Genomic DNA, 18,731 nt, shown 5'->3' on the forward strand with positions numbered 1-18,731 from the left:
GAGGTTTTCTTATTGTCCTGATGAATGAACCTAACTGGAGGGGTTGCAGGTAGTTCTGTGTGGGACACGAAGGGGACACGTAGGTGACCGTCATGGCCCCAGTGTGTGCAGAGCAGTCCTCTTCCCCAGGCGCGTCCAAGCAGCTTTGCACTCACGGGCTGGTTGGGGCTGGGCAGGCAGTTCCTCTGGGCACTGGCTGGGCACCAGATGTGGGTTCTTCTAGGTCAGGCGGCTCGAGGATGCAGTTTGTGTAAACTGCAGGCATGGCCCGAGCACTGTGTAAACATAGACTATCTCCCACTCCAACGTTTCCTTCGGGGAGGCTCCCCCTCCAGCTGGGATGCTCGATTCCAACTTTCTTATCAACTTGAGCTTCCTACCCTGATATAAGGAAGCTATTAAAGTCTGGTTCCTGGTATTGCCTTGACCCCCCAGGCTATGCTTGCATTGAAGTGAATGCCCCCTTAGAGGAGAACATTCTTCACCTTTGAAAATTCTTTAGCCTCAAATGTCCCACATCAAACAAGCCTGCAAGCATTTTGAAAATGTTTCTCCAAAGCCTTATGCTCTTAACGTTTACTTTCTACTCCAGCTAGTTTACGCCTATTTACTTGGCTTTTGCAACCCGCCTTGGCAAAAGGCAGCCCAGGCTGCCTCTCTCACCCTATTTCTAGAGTTTTTTCCTTCCCAATGTTAGTCTCCTTTTTACTATCCCTTAAATAAATCCCGTTCACCTCTTTTAAAATTTTCCTCATACTTCCCCTGTCTCCCCTTTGCCCTTCTGATTATCAAAGCCCTACCCTCCTCTCTGTCCAAGTGCCACAGAAATAAGGAATTTGAGGAAAAAGAAGTGGCGACGGACACCCCTCAAGATCTAACTGTAAAAACTCCACGCATTCCCTAAGCCCTCTTACCTTCATTTTTCTCCCTCTCATCTGAACTCCTGTGGAAGTTATAGTCTCTGCCACACAATTTAGGACGTGGTGGGGGTCAGCCTCCAATGAGTCTCTACTCCAGGTGTTCACACCCTTGTGTAGCCCCTCCCAAAATGAACAGGGTCAACCCCCATAACTAGTAGGTTATTGTGGCTCAATAAAAAACAATAAGAGACGCTGGCTTCTGCGTCCAAAATAATCTCTTGGATTATTTTGCAGGCAAGGATCCAGCTGCCATATTGTGAGGACTCTCAAGCAGCCCCATGCAGGGGTCCACGTGGGAAAGAACTGAGGCCACTGCCAACAGCCAGTGCCAACTTGCCAGCCTCGTGAGTGAGCCATCCGGGAAGCAGATCCTAGTCAAGCCCCAGGTAATGGCTTGTCTGCAGCCTCTGGAGAGATCCCGAGTTAGGACCAGGCAGCTGTAAGTGGCTGCCGAATTCCTGACCCACAGAAACTAATAATAAGTGAGATAATAAATGTTTCTTGTTGTATTAAGCTGCTAAGTTCTGGAATGATTTGTTATACAGACATAGAAAACTAATTCAGAACGTAAAAATAAAAATGATAGTAATCATAATAGTAATAGCAATTAATATTACTGAGTGTTTCATAAATGCCAGGCACTGCTTAGCACTTTATATATAATATCTCACTTAACAGTATAGTCAATCATAATCATCACCACCACAGTTAACACTGGTAAAGTGCCAGAAACTAAGTGCTGCACGCATATTCTATTCAGTCAACGAAGTGGGTATGGTGATTAGTATCATTCCCATCTTACTTTTAAAGAACTTGAGACACAGAGAGGTTGAGTCATGTGTCCAGGGCGCACACAGCTTGGATGTGGCAGAGCTGGGACTGGAACCCAGTCTGGCTCTAAAGCCTGCACCCCCAACCCCTCTTCCCTACACTGTTTGTGCTGGTCTGCGTGAGCCTTGGCTCCCTGATACAAGCTGACTCTTTTTTTAGTGACTGTGCCTTTTGCCTTTGATTCCCCACCACAGTGTGCAGATAATAAGGGCTCAATAAATGCTTAAGGATCTATGGGATCCCCACTCAGCCCTCAGTCATTCAACCAGTCGGGGTGGCACTTACCACTTGTAAATACGGCAACGACCTTATCACATGTAAATACGGTAATGTCCTTATCACATGTAAATACGGTAAAGCTTTTTCCAGGCGGGAGCAGAACTGCTGTCACACGGAGAGACCAAGACAAGGACTCTGTATGGCCCGTGTGGGGATGTGACCTGAGGCCACTCATGTTCCTCGACCCTCCACGCTTCTGTCCCTCCCATCGGGGTACTTTGCCCCGACTGTGGCCCTGGGAACATGGAAAGCACCTTGCATTTACCTGTCAGACGCTGGCTTGGAGATGCTCCGACAGCCACAGGTCACTTGAAAGTGCAGTTGCTCATGTCCCACATCAACATCCGCCCCCTCGGGCCCTGCCTTGGGTCTGGGAGTCCGGGAGGTGAGAGCTTGGGAGAAAAGAGGGTGTGGGTCTCCTGCAAAACTGTGGGATCCTTGTTACCACACGGCTACTGCCAGGGGCTGCTGGAAGGAGCCTGTTAGAACAGGTGGCTAGAAACCCTCCCCAGAGTAAAGGTCCTTTGTGTCGTGTTGCTCCAGTGTGGACCTGACGGATGACTCAACAACTGCTTTACAAATTCATTTTACCAAACACCGGGGGAGCTCCTCCTCGGAGCAGAGCCCCAGACCAGAAAGATGAATACGACAGGGTCCCTGCTTCCCAAGTGCTAACAGCAAGCGACGAATACTGACTGAATATATAATTCAGACCTCTTTCAAGGCCTGGCGGGGAGGGGCGATGGGGAGATGGTGGGGGGATAGGGGGATGGGGAATTGGGATGGGGAGGAGGCCAGTTGCCAGGCCCCAGTTTTCCCATGAGAACACCGTGCTCAGGGCTGCTTAAATGTTAACCTGCTGGCCTGCTCAGCCTCTTGCCTCTGGAAGCAAGATGCCAGGCTGGATGGAAAGAGCTGTTTCTACATCTGTTCCAAGGGCTTCCTGGAAACACAGAAGAAAGGAAAAGAAAGCCCAGGCCCTTGAGTCCCAGCCTGCTTCTCTCCAGGGAGCTGTGAGTCACCCTTGGGAAGTAGTCTGAAGAGCCCACCAGAGCATCCCGAACCTTTACTTGATGGTCTTGACCGTGGCATGGCCTCCCCAGCTGTCTGACCTTCCCAGGGCTGCTGCTGTAACAAAGTACCAACACTGGGTGACTTAAAACAATGGAAATGCACTGTCTCCATTCTGGGGGCTACGCGTCCTAATTCAAGTGTGGCCAGGGCCACGCTCTCTGTGACAGCTCTAGGGGAGGATCCTTTGCTTCTTCCAGCATCTGGTGTTTGCCAGCACTCTGGGCACCCCTTGCTTGTACACGCATCACTCCGCTCCCATGGCCATCATCTTCCTTCCGTCCAAATTTCCTCTTTTTATAAAGATGCCAGTCATATTGGGTTAGGGTCCATCTGACCTCATTTTAATTTGATTTTCTCTGTACAGAGCCTGTTTCCTAATAAGGTCACATTCTCAAGTAGTGGGTGTCAGGACTTGGGCATTTCTTTTTTTTTTTTTTTTTTTTTTAATATGCTCAATGTGATTCTTTTTTTAAAAATTAATTAATTTTATTTATTTTTGGCTGTGTTAGGTGTTCGTTGCTGCGCGCGAGCTTTTTTTTTTTCTCTAGTTGCGGCGAGCAGGGGCTACTCTTCGATGCAGTGCACAGGCTTCTCACTGCGGTGGCTTCTCTCATTGGGAGCACAGGCTCTAGGCGCGCAGGCTTCAGTAGTTGCGGCATGCGGGCTCAGTAGTTGTGGCTCGCAGGCTCTAGAGCACAGGCTTAGTAGTTGTGGCGCACGGGCTTAGCTGCTCCGCGGCATGTGGGATCTTCCTGAACCAGCGCTTGAACCCGTGTCCCCTGCGTTGGCAGGCGGATTCTTAACCACTGCGCCACCAGGGAAGCCCTTGGGCATAGCTTTTTTGGGGACACAATTGGACTCATATCACTGGTCTCACCAGGCTATTCTTGGCAAGCCCAGTAGCCAAGGGAGAAGGAGACAGGGAGACAGGGACAGAGACAGAGAGACAGGATGGAGCAGGGTCAAGAAGGAGATAGCAGGAAACAGACTCAAGAGCACACACATGACCTACATGGGAATAGAATCTAAAAGAGAGTGGATATATATGTACATGCATAGCTGATTCACTGTGCTGTACAGCAGAAACTGATGCAACACTGTAAATCAACTCTACTCCAATAAAAATTAATTAAAAAAAAAGAGCACACACAGCTGGATGTGGTGGCCTTGAACAGGAGAAATGACCCCTTACCCTCTGGCAGAATCCTCCAGCCCCGTTGCCTACAGAAACGGGAGGGGTGGAGGTCTGGTCGGGCACTGGGGAAGAGCTCTAGCGTGGGAAAGGGCAGCAGAGGGATCCGCCAAGTTCAAGGGGGGACGTGTAAGTTTGAGGACTCAAGTGAGCTGGTAGCCTCGGTGACAAGGCTGACGGGTGTCACAGCCGGGCTTTCCTCAGGTTCCCTTATGCTCTTGCATGTAGGTTTCCGCTCTCCTGGGGGATGTACAGGCACGAATGTGGGCGGCAGGGCCCACGAGGCTCTGAGAAGTCAGTTCACCTGCTGACCTGGGGTCCCGTGAAGGAGGTGGGAAGCGTGGCCGCCGGGGCCCGGTGCCCCAAGGGGCTGGGCGGGGCATGCCCTGGCCTCTCTGGGCCTGGCGAGGGGAGCGAGGGAGGGAGAGCCGGAGGGCCCGGAAGCCGGTTCGCAGGGCCAGAAGCTGGAATCCAGGATTTGGAGGCAGCACATTTCTGGGTAAGGACAGGGTCCAGGGTGTGGCTTTGGGGGTGGGTGGGTGGCCGGAGCGAAGGGGCAGCAGGGGTCCTTGGGGGTCTGTGAGGTGGGGAAGTGCGATGGGTCACCCAGGGGCCTGAGCACAAGACGCTGAACACAGGGAAGACACCTGGCGGCCATGCTGGTACCTGCGTGGCTGGAAAGAGGCGGAGCTGGGTGGCGCGCGCCCCCGAGGAGCGGGGCCTGTACGTCTGAGCGCGGGCGTGTCCGGGGAAGCTAGGAGGGGCCTCTGGGCCGGGCTGGGCTGGGCCGGGCAGGTGGGGAGCAGCTAGGGAGTGGCCCCTCGAGGGCTGCTGCCTTTCAAGGTGGAGTTCTGGGGGGCGGAGGGCAGTCTGCTTAGGAAGGGGGTCCCATGGGGGCGCGGGTGGAGAGTGTGCGATGCCGGGGCAGGACGAGGGGTCTCGGGAAGCTGTCCCAGAGGGGACAGGGTGCCCCGGGAAGCTGTGTGTCACATGCAGGCACGAGCCAGCCCAGCGAAGAGGAAGGAAGCGTGGCTCCGACCGGGGCGCAGGGGGCTTCGGGGCCGCAGCAGCGGTCAAAGATGTGGACGTGCGGGCGGGGATTCAGGCCGAGGAGGAGGAAACCAGTTCAGCCAGGCAACTGGTTCGACGAGTGCCCAGGACAAAGGCGGCCGCCTGAAATGACCAAAGAACAGTGTGTTCGGGAGGGTTAGGGAGCATCAATGGCTGGAAAACTAGCGCAGATCCCGGGCCGGCCACGAGGGGGCGCCGGCTTCCTCCCGGAGGCACGGGATGCTAGCAGTCCCCGCGGAAGATAACTTCTGAGTTTGGATTGAAAAAGAGAAAAAAGTTTGGTGTCTGCAGGGCAGCCTTGGCGTTGATCCTGGAAAAGCTGCCTACCCAAGAAGAGAAAGGAGACCAAAGGGTAGGACTGCTGCTTCCAAGGTCAAGGTGCCCACTACTGTCACTGGGGAAAGAGAGAGAAGGGGTGGGGAGGGCAGGAACAGGAGGGAGGGAGAGAAGCGGTGCTGAGATCCACACGGGGAGCAAAGAGAAGGGCGAGGGAGATGGGGGTTGAAACTCCCCGTCTAAAGAAAGAAAGTGAAACTTGTGGATGTTGAACAGAATCCTCGCAGGTGCCTCTGGTTTCATTTCCTTCGCTCTCCTGCATCAGTCAGCTTCCTGAGCCCTTCCAGAGGGGCTCTTCCCAGGAAAATCAGAGCCAGAAGGCAGCCGGGTGGGAACTTTGGAAAATCCCTGACTTGGGAAAGTCACAGTTAGAAGGACGTGGAAATAACGCCTTTTCTTTCTGATAGGGGCTAAGTTGGAGACCTGAGCTTCGTCTGAGGGTCAAACGGGCCCGCGGAAGCCACAGCGAGACAGGATCTCCCGCCTGGTCCAGGGCAGGGCTCCTCAGGGTGGGCAACGCAAAAGAGATGCCGCCTGCAGGAAGCTCAGGGCTTAGGAGGAAAGGGCTTGCCCATCAGACGAGTCACCCCACCTCCTCCAGGGCAGAGGGAGTGAAGGGGTGGAGCCGGGATGGGAAGGGGGGTGCCGGGGAGCAGCAGCCTGGAGGGGAGAGGAGCCTTCTCTGTTCAGCTACTCCTGCATCTTTATTCCACAAACATTTACGCCACACTTCACGGGGTGGGGGTGGGGGAGTTGCAATGCAGTATAGCAGTTACTCTGTGGACTTTGGTGCTGCACTGCTAGGCCGGAATCCTACGTCTGCTACTTCCTGGTTCTGTGCCAGGCCTCACGGGGCCTCTAGGTTCTCCCCTGAATGGTGGGCAGGGTATCCAGTTGACATGAAGATTGTCTTTAAAAAACACACCAGTGCCGGGCTCCTGATAGCTTGGCCCTATGAGTTTTGTTGTCATTATCATTATTACCATCTGGAAGGTTTCCAGGGGGGTTTCCGGCACTGCAGGAACAGAAAGGCCCTTGTGCCACCTTACGTAAAGTGATTGCAATGACATGTCCGTGCATCCAAGGACAGGCAGCAAAATCAATGGACAGCGGGGCCTTTGAGAGCTGAAGAGACAGAAACTGAGACTCCTGGGCCCTGGGTTCCCTCATTTCTGTTCTCTGCGAGTCTTTCTGAATCTCCTTCTTCTCTCATATATTGACTAAAAGCCTCCTCTACCCCAAGTGCTGGAAATAGCATGTGGATAAGAGAATCAGGTCCCTGCCCTCATGGGGCTGAGGGTCCTGTTAGGAAGACAGACAGACAGACAGTACCGAGAAACTCACATAGGATCAACCATGTTGGAGCACTTGCCAGATTTTCTTCCTTTTGAAGGCTGAATACTATTCCATTATATGCATGTATTACATTTTATTTACCCATTCATCCATTGATGGACGTTTGGGTTGTTTCCACCTTTGGGCTACTCTGACTGACACTACTATGAAAGTTGGGTGTGGGGGCTTCCCTGGTGGCGCAACGGTTGAGAGTCTGCCTGCCAATGCAGGGGACACGGGTTCGACCCCTGGTCTGGGAAGATCCCACGTGCCGCGGAGCAACTGGGCCCGTGAGCCACAACTACTGAGCCTGCGCGTCTGGAGCCTGTGCTCTTCAACAAGAGAGGCCGCGATAGTGAGAGGCCTGTGCACCACGATGAAGAGTGGCCCCCGCTTGCCGCAACTAGAGAAAGCCCTCGCACAGAAACGAAGACCCAACACAGCCAAAAATAAATAAATAAATAAATAAATAATAAAAATAAAGGGATTCCTTAAAAAAAAAAAAGTTGGGTGTGCAAATCCAACGTTTTCCTTTTACAAGTGAAAAGAATTATAGTTGTGGAAAGTGGACCAAGAAGAGGCAGTGTGGAAGGACCTAACCCAGTCTGGGGAGGGAATCAGGGAAGGTTTTCGGCTGAGGAAGTGACATTTTGGCTGGAACACCAAACATGAGAAGTTAGCCAGGTGAAAAAGTAAATGAAGAAGCGTTTTGGCCACACGTGACAGCCCTAGGACAGAAAGAGGCTCGGGCTGTTCTAGGAATGGAAAGGGGGCTGGTGTGACAGGGGCATAGTGATGAAGGGGGCGACGGGGCGCACCTGAGGGGTCTTGCAGCACTCATTACAGATGGGCTTTTTCCTAAGAAACAGAAGCCCTCGAAGCAGAAGAGTAAAATGTCCAGATATGGAGTTAAAACAAAAAATGGCTCCTGTCACAGTGGGAGGAGTGGATTGGAGTTTGGCCGGGTAGGGGGTCAGGAGAGAGCATCATCCCCCTTAGACAGCATCCTAGTTGCCCAGGCAAGCAGCACTGATGGCCCCAGTCCGCCCTTTCCGTCCTACCTCCCCAGTCACTCACACTTCTTTTCCCAGATTAGCTATTATCAAAATTTAAAAAATTCACTTCTCTCTATTCCCAGATTTTCAGTAGTGAGCATATATTTATAGCGGGAGAAAGAGACTTGTAAAAGCAAAGGCATCAATATTATGAAGCAGAATCCACCTGACTCCTGTTTGAAGGAGGTAGAATGTGATTTCTTATGGGGGACAGAGGCTGGGACAGTATGGCCCTATTTGTCTTTGTTAGCGTCTAGCAAGTGTTTCTGGGAAATTTCCGCCCTGGACTCACTGCAGGGACTCTACTCCTTAGGATGGCGAGGATGGAGGGAAACATTCCTTATTGGGGGGGGTACGAACTGGGGGTGACTAGGAGGTCTCACTTAGCTCAGATGATTCTGTGTGAAATCCCTGAAGTCCTGGCAGCCAGCCACCTCGCTCCATTCCTCCCCGCTTCCTCCCTCCCTCACTTGCTCAGGCATCTCACCTGGAAGTTATGTGGATGCAGGGGCGAGAGAGGAGATCTCAAGTTGCAGGAATGAGACATCCTTTTACTTCCCAGCTGAGCTGATCAGTTTAGATGGACAGGCGTGATCTAATCAATTGTCTCGTAAGGAAAGCAAGGTGTTCATCAAATTCGAATACGTTTTCACCACACTGTTCTCCCTCTCACACGTTATCTTGGGCTCTAATTAAACAGTGTAGATTGGACAAATATTTGGATAAATACAGTCACATATCTTGAAGATCCTTGAGATTGCACACTTTTTTCCTTTCTCCCCCACCTTGTCTCTTCCACTCATTACTCAGATATAATTTATGTAATTAATTTATATCCCAAGTCATTCCAAAAAGGAGTTGTTGTGGCTTACCAAATGACAAAACCCAGGTAATAAAACCGATGATATATGAACTCAAATGGGAAAACAGATTGGAGAAAAAAATTAAAAATCAAAAGTTCATTCCAGTTGCTCCAAGGAACCCTAATGCCAGATTTGAAGTGTTTTGCTGATCAGGGTGAAAAAGGAAACTGGATACACATCTCTCTTGATCAGAGAAAAGGATACATTGTGATTTTCTTTTTCAGGGAAGACTTAGCTTTTCTTGGTGCTAAGCTTGGAAAGAAATTTCTCCTACACTACCTGGTAGAGAGACAGAATGGACACTATCTTGACAACTGTTTGGGGTCAAGTCAGAATTTTTTCAAAAAGAAATTCATATGACTTATTCCAATAATGACTTTTGGTAATAGTCAAAAACCCTAACGCTGCAGATTTGCCCAGAGATGCTGATTCAGTGTGGGCGTTTGAAAGCACACTGGAGGAAGCTCAGACTGGCAAGAATTTTTGGAGACAAAGGCTATTTTCTAATGTATTAGCCATTCTTTTATTTTGCAACTTTGAAAATGTAAACATTATGTCACCAGTGTTGTCATCCAAATCATTATGATTTTTAATAGGATGCAATTTTGGGTAAATCCTGTGACCTGCAACTATAGACCTATCTCCATGATTCAGGAAGAACTGGAGATTTGGTCATTCAGACACGAGTCCACTTAAGCTAGTTCTCATCTGAACGATGTATTCATTTATACCATGTCTCTTTTCACAGTTGGACCAATGGGGCATACAGGAGATGCATAATATAAAATGGTCAGCTATAAATTAAAAATCAGGGCAAGGAAAACATTAACTATGGAGTCAAGACCAGGGTGGGTATAGGGTGAGGTTGGACAGAGTGCAGATATGAAGGCAATACAATCCTACTGTTGCTACAGATTGGTTGCAAATTTGTTTTGGGCTTTGGGGGTCGGGCAGTGATAAAGTCCACTTTTCCCCTGTGGACCACAAATGTCTTGCTGAAACACAACTATACTGTATCTCCATCATTCTCCTGAGCTGTAGCCCATTACCTCCACGAAAAACTAACTAGAGACAGTGCAATTTGCTCTTTGCCAACAAGGGTCCCCAGGGGCCTTCACTTATGTTTGTAAGAGCTCTTGGGGTCTCTCTGTCTTGCTCTGTGCTGCTGTTCCATTCTCATTTCTACCCCAGGCTTCCACTGCCTTCCACTGCTCAGACTTTGTCCCCCTCCTAACTTTAGCTCACCTATGGCTTTGCCCCACCATGGGCCTGATTCCACCTCGGGGCTTCTTTTCACATCTGGCCGCCTCTACTACTGGCTCACGTGGTTCCTCCAAGAGTGATAATCTGGTTGGTCCAGTTCATCATTTGACATTTGGCCATGTTACAGGTTGTTGGCCTTTCTATGGACTGGTGGCCTGGGTCAGGTGCTCCCATGCCCCTGGTCCAGTTAGCCATGGGTCAAGTCACATGGTCCAAAATATGAGCCAGGGAGTGGGGGGAAGGGTTGTGGAGGGACCTGTAGGTGAAACCATTTTCCTCGCGACGAGGTTCAAGTCCTGCAAGCAATCAAAGACCCGCCAGGTGAGCTGGCTCTGAACTTGGATTCGCCACTCGTTCTTCCATCTCCAGCCAGTCGTGGAACCTTTTCCCCATCTTATCAATGAGGATACCTCACCCTCCTTGTGCTTCTTCTTTGGGGGGAGTTGGTTTTGGTTTTGGTCTTAAGATTACTGAGCTACTACATATGATCTCACTTATAGGTGGAATCTAAAAACGTGACACAAATGAACTTATTTAGAGAACAGAAACAGACTCACAGACACAGAAAACAAACTTGTGGTTACCAAAGGGGAAAGGGGTGGGGATAAATTAGGAGTTTGGGATTAACAGATACACAACACTATATATAAAATAGACAATCAACCAGGACCTACTGGATAGCACAGGGAACTCTACTTGATATTCTGTAATAACCTATTTGGGAAGAGAATCTGAAAAAGAATGGCTATATGTCTATGTATAACTGAATCACTTTGCTGTACACCTGAAACTAACACAACATTGTAAATCAACTCTTCTCCAACATAAAATAAAAATTAAAAAAAAAGCACTTAGAACCATGACTGACAAGTGTCCTAGATGAGGGAGACATTGTAGGGTGGGGGACACGAATATGACTGGGACTCGGGACACCTGGATTCTGATCCCATTGCTGATCCACTGGGGGACATCAGGCAAGGCACAGGTGACACAAAGTGATACAGGTGGCCACTCTAGATACCTAAAGTTCTTTTCTAGTTTACAGAGCCCTCTCACATCTGTTAAGTAACTTACACAGCATAAATATCCAATGACTAGATGATCTTAAAGCTCTAGCTTTTCAATAAAATCTGATTCTTAAGTAAATACACATACACACACACACACACACACATACACACACACACACAATCTCATAATAGACAAATCACCGTCTAACCTAACTAAGAAAAAAGAGAGAAAGCCCAAATCAACAAGATAAGAGACCGGGGAAACAATTACAGACACACACCAATTTAAAATTATTCTGAAATTACTTTGCCCGTCCTGATGAATTTGGGAACCTGGATGAAATGGGCGGTTTCTCGCCCTCTGTCACGCGCCATCGCGGTCTCCTCGCCGGGGCTGGCGCTGCATCTCATTGCTTTCTGGCAAGTCATTTCCCTGTGAATCGACCGGACCTCAGAGTCTGGTTTCTGAAACGCTTATTCTAGCACTTTAACCCAGAGCTAAGATGTCAGAGTGGCGTGGCAGGAACTCGGCTCTTCCGCTGGGGTGGGAACCAGATTATCAGAAGACTTGTTTGCTGACTGCCCCTCTGACGGCAACTGCCCACCCGCCCTCTTCTGACGTCAGCGTTATCTGCCACGCTTGGGCGCCCAGCTCTAGAAGGAAAAACAGGCAAGTCCCTGGTCCTGAGAATCCTGCCTGTTAGACCTGGGAGGTCTCACCCTGTGGGAGACTGGTTAGCTCTAGTCTCTCCTTTATAGATGAATAAATTGAGGACAAGGGGAATGATGTAGTTGTCAAGTTGAGACTATTTTCATTCATTTTGTGCTCTTTCTATTACACTATCTTTTTTTTTTTTTTTTTTTTTTTTTTTTTTTTTTTTTGCGGTACGCGGGCCTCTCACTGTTGTGGCCTCTCCCGTTGCGGAGCACAGGCTCCGGAGGCGCAGGCCCAGCGGCCATGGCTCACGGGCCCAGCCGCTCCACGACATGTGGGATCTTCCCGGACCAGGGCACGAACCCGTGTCCCCTACATCGGCAGGCGGACTCTCAACCACTGCGCCACCAGGGAAGCCCTACACTATCTTTAATGATACTAATATTAATAATAGTAACAACTGATATCTATTGATTTGTGTACTCCTTTATCTCCCCTTAACAACCCTGTTATGTAGGTGGTCATTGTGCCATTCCCATTTTACAGAAACTGAAGCACAGAGGGGTTAAGTAACTTGCCCAAAGTCACACAGTTTGTTCATTAGTAAATAGCAGAGTTGAGATTTGATCCTACGTAATCTGACTCCAGAGCGTGTACTCTTACCTCCACTGACTACTCCAAGACTTCTTGTATTATTCTGAGATAATATAGGACTCGGACTATGGGGATAAAGAAGACACTAGGGATGGTAATTTTTAAGATTCCCAAGAGACATAAGAGAAACTATGGTTTATTTGACATTCACCATGTGTCAGTCACGGTTCTGTTTTTTTTTATTTTAATTTTTATTTTATATTGGAGTATAGTTGATTTACAACGTTGTGTTAGTTTCAGGTGTACAACAAAGTGATTCAGTTATACAGATACTTATATCCATTCTTTTTCAGATTCTTTTCCCATATAGGTTATTACAGAATATTGAGTACAGTTCCCTGTGCTCTACAGTAGGTCTTTGTTGATCATCTCTTTTGTTAATATATATAGCAGTGTGTATATGTTAATCCCAACCTCTTAATTTATCCCCACCCCTTTCCCTTTGGTAACCGTAAGTTTGTTTTCTGCGTCTGTTTCTGTTTTGTAAATAAGTTCATTTGTATCATTTTTTTTAGATTCCACCTATAAGTGAGATCATATGATATTGTCTAAGTGCTTTTTACATGTATTAGCTCAATAATGTTAAACCCAAATCAACCCCCCACACACACACAAAGAAAGAGCACAGGGACTATACACCATCCTCATTGACAAGATGGGGAAAAGGTTCCGTAACTGGCTTGAGACCGCACAGCCAGTGGAGATTCCGGGTCCGGAGCCAGCCCGTCTGAGAGGGCGGGGCAGCGTTCTTCACCGCCAACCACACTGCCGGTTAGCCCGGTTACTCATTCCGTCCTCAGAGCACCTGACACACAGGTGTCACTTCCCACCCACTCACTTGCTTTTCCCCCGTGAGATGAGGAGACTGATGCTCCTAAGCAATTTGCTAAGGCCCACGCAGGGAGCTGGTGGCAGCTCAGCCAGGGGTCCAAGGCCCGTGATGCACTGTTTTCGCTCCCCGGGCTTTGGTGCTGCGGTCCAAGCTCACCCCCTGCCGCAGAGCCTCCCACGCGGGTCCCGGTAGCGCGGGGCTCACCTGCGGCTCCGGGGGTCCCGGAGGAGCCCGACACCGCCCCCTGGCGGCAGGTGGGCGCCGGCGCAGAGCACGCCCGGCCCGCGGCGCGGCGCGCTGATTGGCCAGCGCGGATTCGGGCAGCTTCCCGGGGTCGCCGCAGGCCGCGCCACCCAGCCTGCGCATGGGGAAGCCGGCGCGCTCTCCGGGGGCTTCCTCTTACCTCCGGTTGTGTCCAGGTTCTGCGTCCGCCAGGGTCCAGGATGACAATCCGACACCAAGGTCAGCAGTACAGGCCGAGGATGGCATTTCTGCGGAAGGTGAGCGCGGTCCCATCACCTGGGCCCGGGAGAGGCGCGGGGACCAACTCCGGGAAGTGCCGGCGGCGATGTGGGCAGGGGCGGGGGGCAGCCCTTGTGGTCTTAATAACCACAGGATCTCGGTTTCCAGGCTGCCTTTTGGTCCATGTAGGGCGGTGAGGAGCCCGTTACCAGAAGCTTCCTCCCCACTGGGGCCGTACTGTCCTGGGGGTGTTCTGCCCTCCATGCCCTTGCTCCCAGAGGCTCCCCGTAACCCCAGTGACCCACGGAGGGGGGGGGGACCTGCACACCTGCACAGGAATGCAGTGGGTATTGCCCTTCTTTCTTTCCCCGGCTCCCTTTCCAACCCCTACGGCCACTTCCGGGCGTCAGTCTCCTCCCACTGACACTACAGCGATAGGTTTGACAATTATCCCCATTTTACAGGTAAGGAAACTGAGGCGAGTAAGGACCAGTACTGGAAGAACGGTCGGTGCGATACAGTGAAGCTGGTCTCGCTACAATGCTAGGAACATAAAGTACAGAGTCTAGTGGGCAGGGGCTTCGGATTCTACTCCAGGAGCCAGCAGAGGAAGACCCTTGAATCTAAGACTGAAGGATGCTGCATAGGGGCTTCTGCTGGGCCCAGAAGAGGCGAAAGGAGGACCCAGGCAGCGGGAGCAGCGTGCATCAGAGCAGAGGTGTGTGCGAGTCTGGTGTGTTTAAGGCAAGTTGTTCCTTGTTGCTGAGATTTTTATACACGGGGAGTGTGAGGTCAGACAGGCAGGCAAAGATACATGGTAAAAATCTCCTGTGCTTTTCAAAGGTGGTCTGATTTTTCCCAAAAGAAGCCACGGAGGAATTTGGAGCAGGCAAGCAATGTCAGATTCAAGTTCAAAAGACCATTCGGCTTTGAGCCAGAGCAATGGATGGGGTGACTTTTCCCTGAGCTTAGAGAGTTTGCTCAGCGTCCTCCGGTGTCCACTCCAACCAAGTCCAGCTGCTTAGGAAATGACAGGCTTGTGACAGGACTGGGGGGAACGGTGCTGGTCAGAAGGGCCCTTCTTTCTCCTGTGGCTCGCAGGCTGCCATCTCGGGCCCAGTGCCACCCCTACATGGTCGTGACCACCAGCCCCACGTCTGGTTTCTTTTTGCACAGCCTGGTGATGGGCGCGCACCACGGAGGGTCCTGGGCTTAAGATGTGGCAGAAAGAGGTGGAGCATCCAAAGCCAGGAGCTTCACCTGTTGGAGTTAGCTGATGACACACTGGTCTGAAGAATGTGGCCTCCGGCACCCGCAGGGCTCTGTTCCCGGTCCAGGCTGTCATTTCCTGTGTCCCGGCAGCCCTGACCATCTAGGGGGAGGTGGGAAAAAACTTGCTGCAGCCCTCTGAAAAGCTTTCCTCTTGATTTAGGGAAACAGGTGGTCCTCAGCGAGGACTGCAAGGAATAGGCATCATAATGAGGCTTGGGCTGATTTATTTATTTACTTATTGAAGTGTAGGTGATTTATAATGTTGTGTTAGTTTCAGGTGTACAGAACAGTGATACATACATATAATATATATGTGTATATATATACACATATATATACACATGTGACCTTTCTCCGAGCCCCCCATCATCTCTGTGTTCTGTGTGCATCCCTCTTGCGGGTCTCCTTTCATCAGACACAGGGAAGACCCCCTGGCCCTTTCCCAACACACAGACACACACACACACACAGACACACACCGAATTGACCCTGCTTCTTCAGATTCTTTTTCAGATTCTTTTCCCTTACTCTACAAAATACTGAGTAGAGTTCCCTGTGCTGTACAGTAGGTCCTTGTTGTTTATCTATTTTATATACAGTAGTGTGTATATGTTAATCCTAGACTCCTAATTTATCCTTCCTCCCCTTCCCCTTTGGTAACCACAAGTTTGTTTTCTATGTCTGTGGGTCTATTTCTGTTTTGTAAATAAGTTCATTTGCATCTTTTTCTTTTTTTAAGATTCCACATATAAGCGATACCATATGATACTTGTCTTTCTCTTTCTGACTTACTTCACTTAGTATGATCATCTCTAGGTCCATCCATGTTGCTGAAAATGGCATTATTTCATTCGTTTTTATGGCTGAGTAATAGTCCATTGTATATACATATACATATGTATATATGCACCACATCTTCTTTATCTGTTCCTATGTCGATGAGCATTTAGGTTGCGTCCATGTCTTGGCTGTTGTGAATAGTGCTCCTATGGACATTGGTGTGCATGTATCTTTTCAAATTATAGTATAGGGTTAGGCTGATTTAGAATTGCTAGTATCATGTATACAATCTTCCCACAACAAGCATTTATTAAGCACCTACTATGTGTCAGACATCGTTAGATGCTGGATAACAAAGACAGTGGGGCTGTGGTCCCTGTCCTCAAGTGGCTTCTAGTCTAGTAGTGGGAGGTGGTCATGTACACCAACCCTATGGCACATCACAGGTGCAATGGCAAATGCCTGGAGGGTAGAGGAAGCGCCCTTGCAGGCATTCACTTTATCCTGGGTGGAGTGTCACAGAAGGGTTCTGGAAGATTTGGTGGTGGTTTAGCTGGAGCTTGGAGGACGTTCTTGAGGCCGATGGGGCGCCGGAAGAGGACCAGGACACAGGAGGAGGGACGTGCATAGAGCCGTGGATCTATTGCCTGTCTGTTGTTGGCTGGAGCCCAATGACGATGGCCAACAGGCAGCTCTTTTTCTAGAGGGAGGCTCTGGAAGACTTGACAGTGGTTCTCAGTGGTTATTGGGGATGTAACAAAAATTATATCGAGGCTGGATGCAGCTAGGAGGCCACATGGTGGGGGGCTTGGGCATTTGGGCTGTGGACGGCAGCACTGTAGTTGGGACACGAGCCCTTATGAGGAAAGAAAGATCACTATTTACAGCTTTGCACAGCAAAGGACGTGATGAGTCCTGTTGGCAGGGAGCCCTCTCTGGTTTATGGGAGAACCACTCGCTGAGATCTCGTGGAGAGTGACAGCCACGTAATGTGAGAAGAAACCATGAGTGTGGGCAGACGGATGTTGAAGCCATGGCTTCTGATACTTTTAGTGACTGGATTCCTTGAAACGCTTGATGTCATACCTCAGTGAGCTGGAATGTGAGAGTGGAGACGCTAGGCCTACTGTGGGGTCTGACAGGCCAACGATGACCTCTTGTTATAGCCGGGAAGCTGTGGTCTGGTCAACTCTCTCTGTGTGTGTGTGTGTGTGTGTGTCTGTCTGTCTGTGTGTTGGGAAAGGGCCAGGGGGTCTTCCCTGTGTCTGATGAAAGGAGACCCGCAGAGGGATGCACACAGAACACAGAGATGATCGGGGGCTCGGAGAAAGGCCACAGCAGCATCCTTTCTGAAGAGCTTTAAAATCAAGGCAGATTTTCTGTGGTTGGTGGACAGAGTTTCTGCTTAAGAAAAGGAGATGGCTGAGGTTGCCTCTCTGAGATCCTAGGGGTCAGTCGTATTTTTTTTTTTCGTATTTTTTGTTTGCACTTTACATTTATTATAACTTTTTAAAAGGGAACCACTTAAGTGAATTTACAGAGGAAAATTATTCTCTGACCTAATGGGAAGACTCCTGTCTGAGTCCATTGGGGCTGCTATAACAAAATACCACAGCCTGGGTAGCTTCCAAACAACAGAAATTTATTTCTCCCTCTTCTGGAGGCTGGAGGTCTGAGATCAGGGTGCCAGCAAGCAGGGTTGGGCTCTGGTGAGGACCCTCTTCCTGGTCGCAGACTTCTGGCTGTGTTCTCACATGGTAGAAGGGGCGAGGGAGCTTCCGGGTCTCCTTTATACGGGCACTAATCCCACACATGAGGATTCCACCCTCGTCACCCCACCTGCTGTGGGAGATGATTGCTTTGGGGGCTAGGTTGAATCTGGGGGGTGACACAAACATTCAGACCATGGTAACTCCCTAAGAGCATACATGGTGCACACATGTCTCCCTCTTCCTGGCAAACCCTTTGTGCAAAGTGGGCCCTCCCCGCTGGAAAGAAATTTGTCTCTGTTGGGTTTTTGAAAATAGCTCTTGTTAATCCCCTTTGAAGGGTTTCAAATTCTTTGTAGATTGATTTTTTTCAACACAAAGGGAAAGGAATGAGCCTGCTGATTTTTTTTTTTTCATCAGAGGAGTTTACATTTCTAACTGGCAAAGCAGGTAAAATGCCTAACTAGCTCCCCCAGATTCTCTACTAAGAAGCTGGTGGCTTCACCCAGCGAAGTACAGTATTTTCAGGAAGAGTTGTGTATAACTTGCAAAGCTGTGAGGGACAGGATGGAGCTCTAAGCCCTGCCATCAGAAATGAGCGTAACAGGTGTGTGTGTGTGTGTGTGTGTGTTTGTTGGGGAAGGAGTGACCCCTGCCGCCCCTCGGTCCCCGCCCGCTTCCGGGGGAAGCAGCCCTCCGGCCACCTCCTGGGGTGTCCCCGTGCCCCCTTCTCCGCTGGGAGCCGCTCGGTGCCCCCGTGGCCCGAGACGCCCCCAGACCCTGACCTTGCAGGAGGCCAAGCACTGCAGCTCCGAGTGGAGTGGAAATGCATCATTTCCGTTCCACGAGGATCCTGCGAGCTGAGAGCGCGTCTGTGCAGACGAGCTCATGGTGGGTCTTGCACGAGGACCCCCAGGCGCCCCTGGGCCCCGGCCAGTCCCGCGGGCAGCTGAGGGGCCAGCGCTGGGCCCAGAGCGGCCGTGACCTTGCCCCTGATCTCGGCCGCTTCTCAGGATTGTGGTTCTGCTGCCAGTGCTGGTTTAGCAGCAGGTGGAAATAGGACAGCCCAGCCCTTGGCGCTGACCTAGGGCGTCGTGTGTCCCCACCCCACCTCCCGTCCTGGGGACGTGGGGGGCCT

At 50.3% G+C, this 18,731-nt stretch overlaps 1 protein-coding gene across 1 annotated transcript in view; it reads left to right on the plus strand.

Annotated features, from left to right (window-relative positions):
* Positions 1–13,813: 13,813 nt before the first annotated feature.
* Positions 13,814–18,731, plus strand: part of RGS9 (regulator of G protein signaling 9) — a gene marked incomplete at both ends in the record, with an annotated part of 80,976 nt that continues 76,058 nt past the window's right edge. The window contains one exon of the mRNA XM_079725139.1: positions 13,814–13,870. Coding sequence (XP_079581265.1) covers positions 13,814–13,870 — 57 coding nt within the window. The remainder of the gene's footprint in view (positions 13,871–18,731) is intronic.

Source organism: Hyperoodon ampullatus (assembly GCF_949752795.1).
Source record: "Hyperoodon ampullatus genome assembly, chromosome: 19".
NCBI classification, from domain to species: domain Eukaryota; kingdom Metazoa; phylum Chordata; class Mammalia; order Artiodactyla; family Ziphiidae; genus Hyperoodon; species Hyperoodon ampullatus.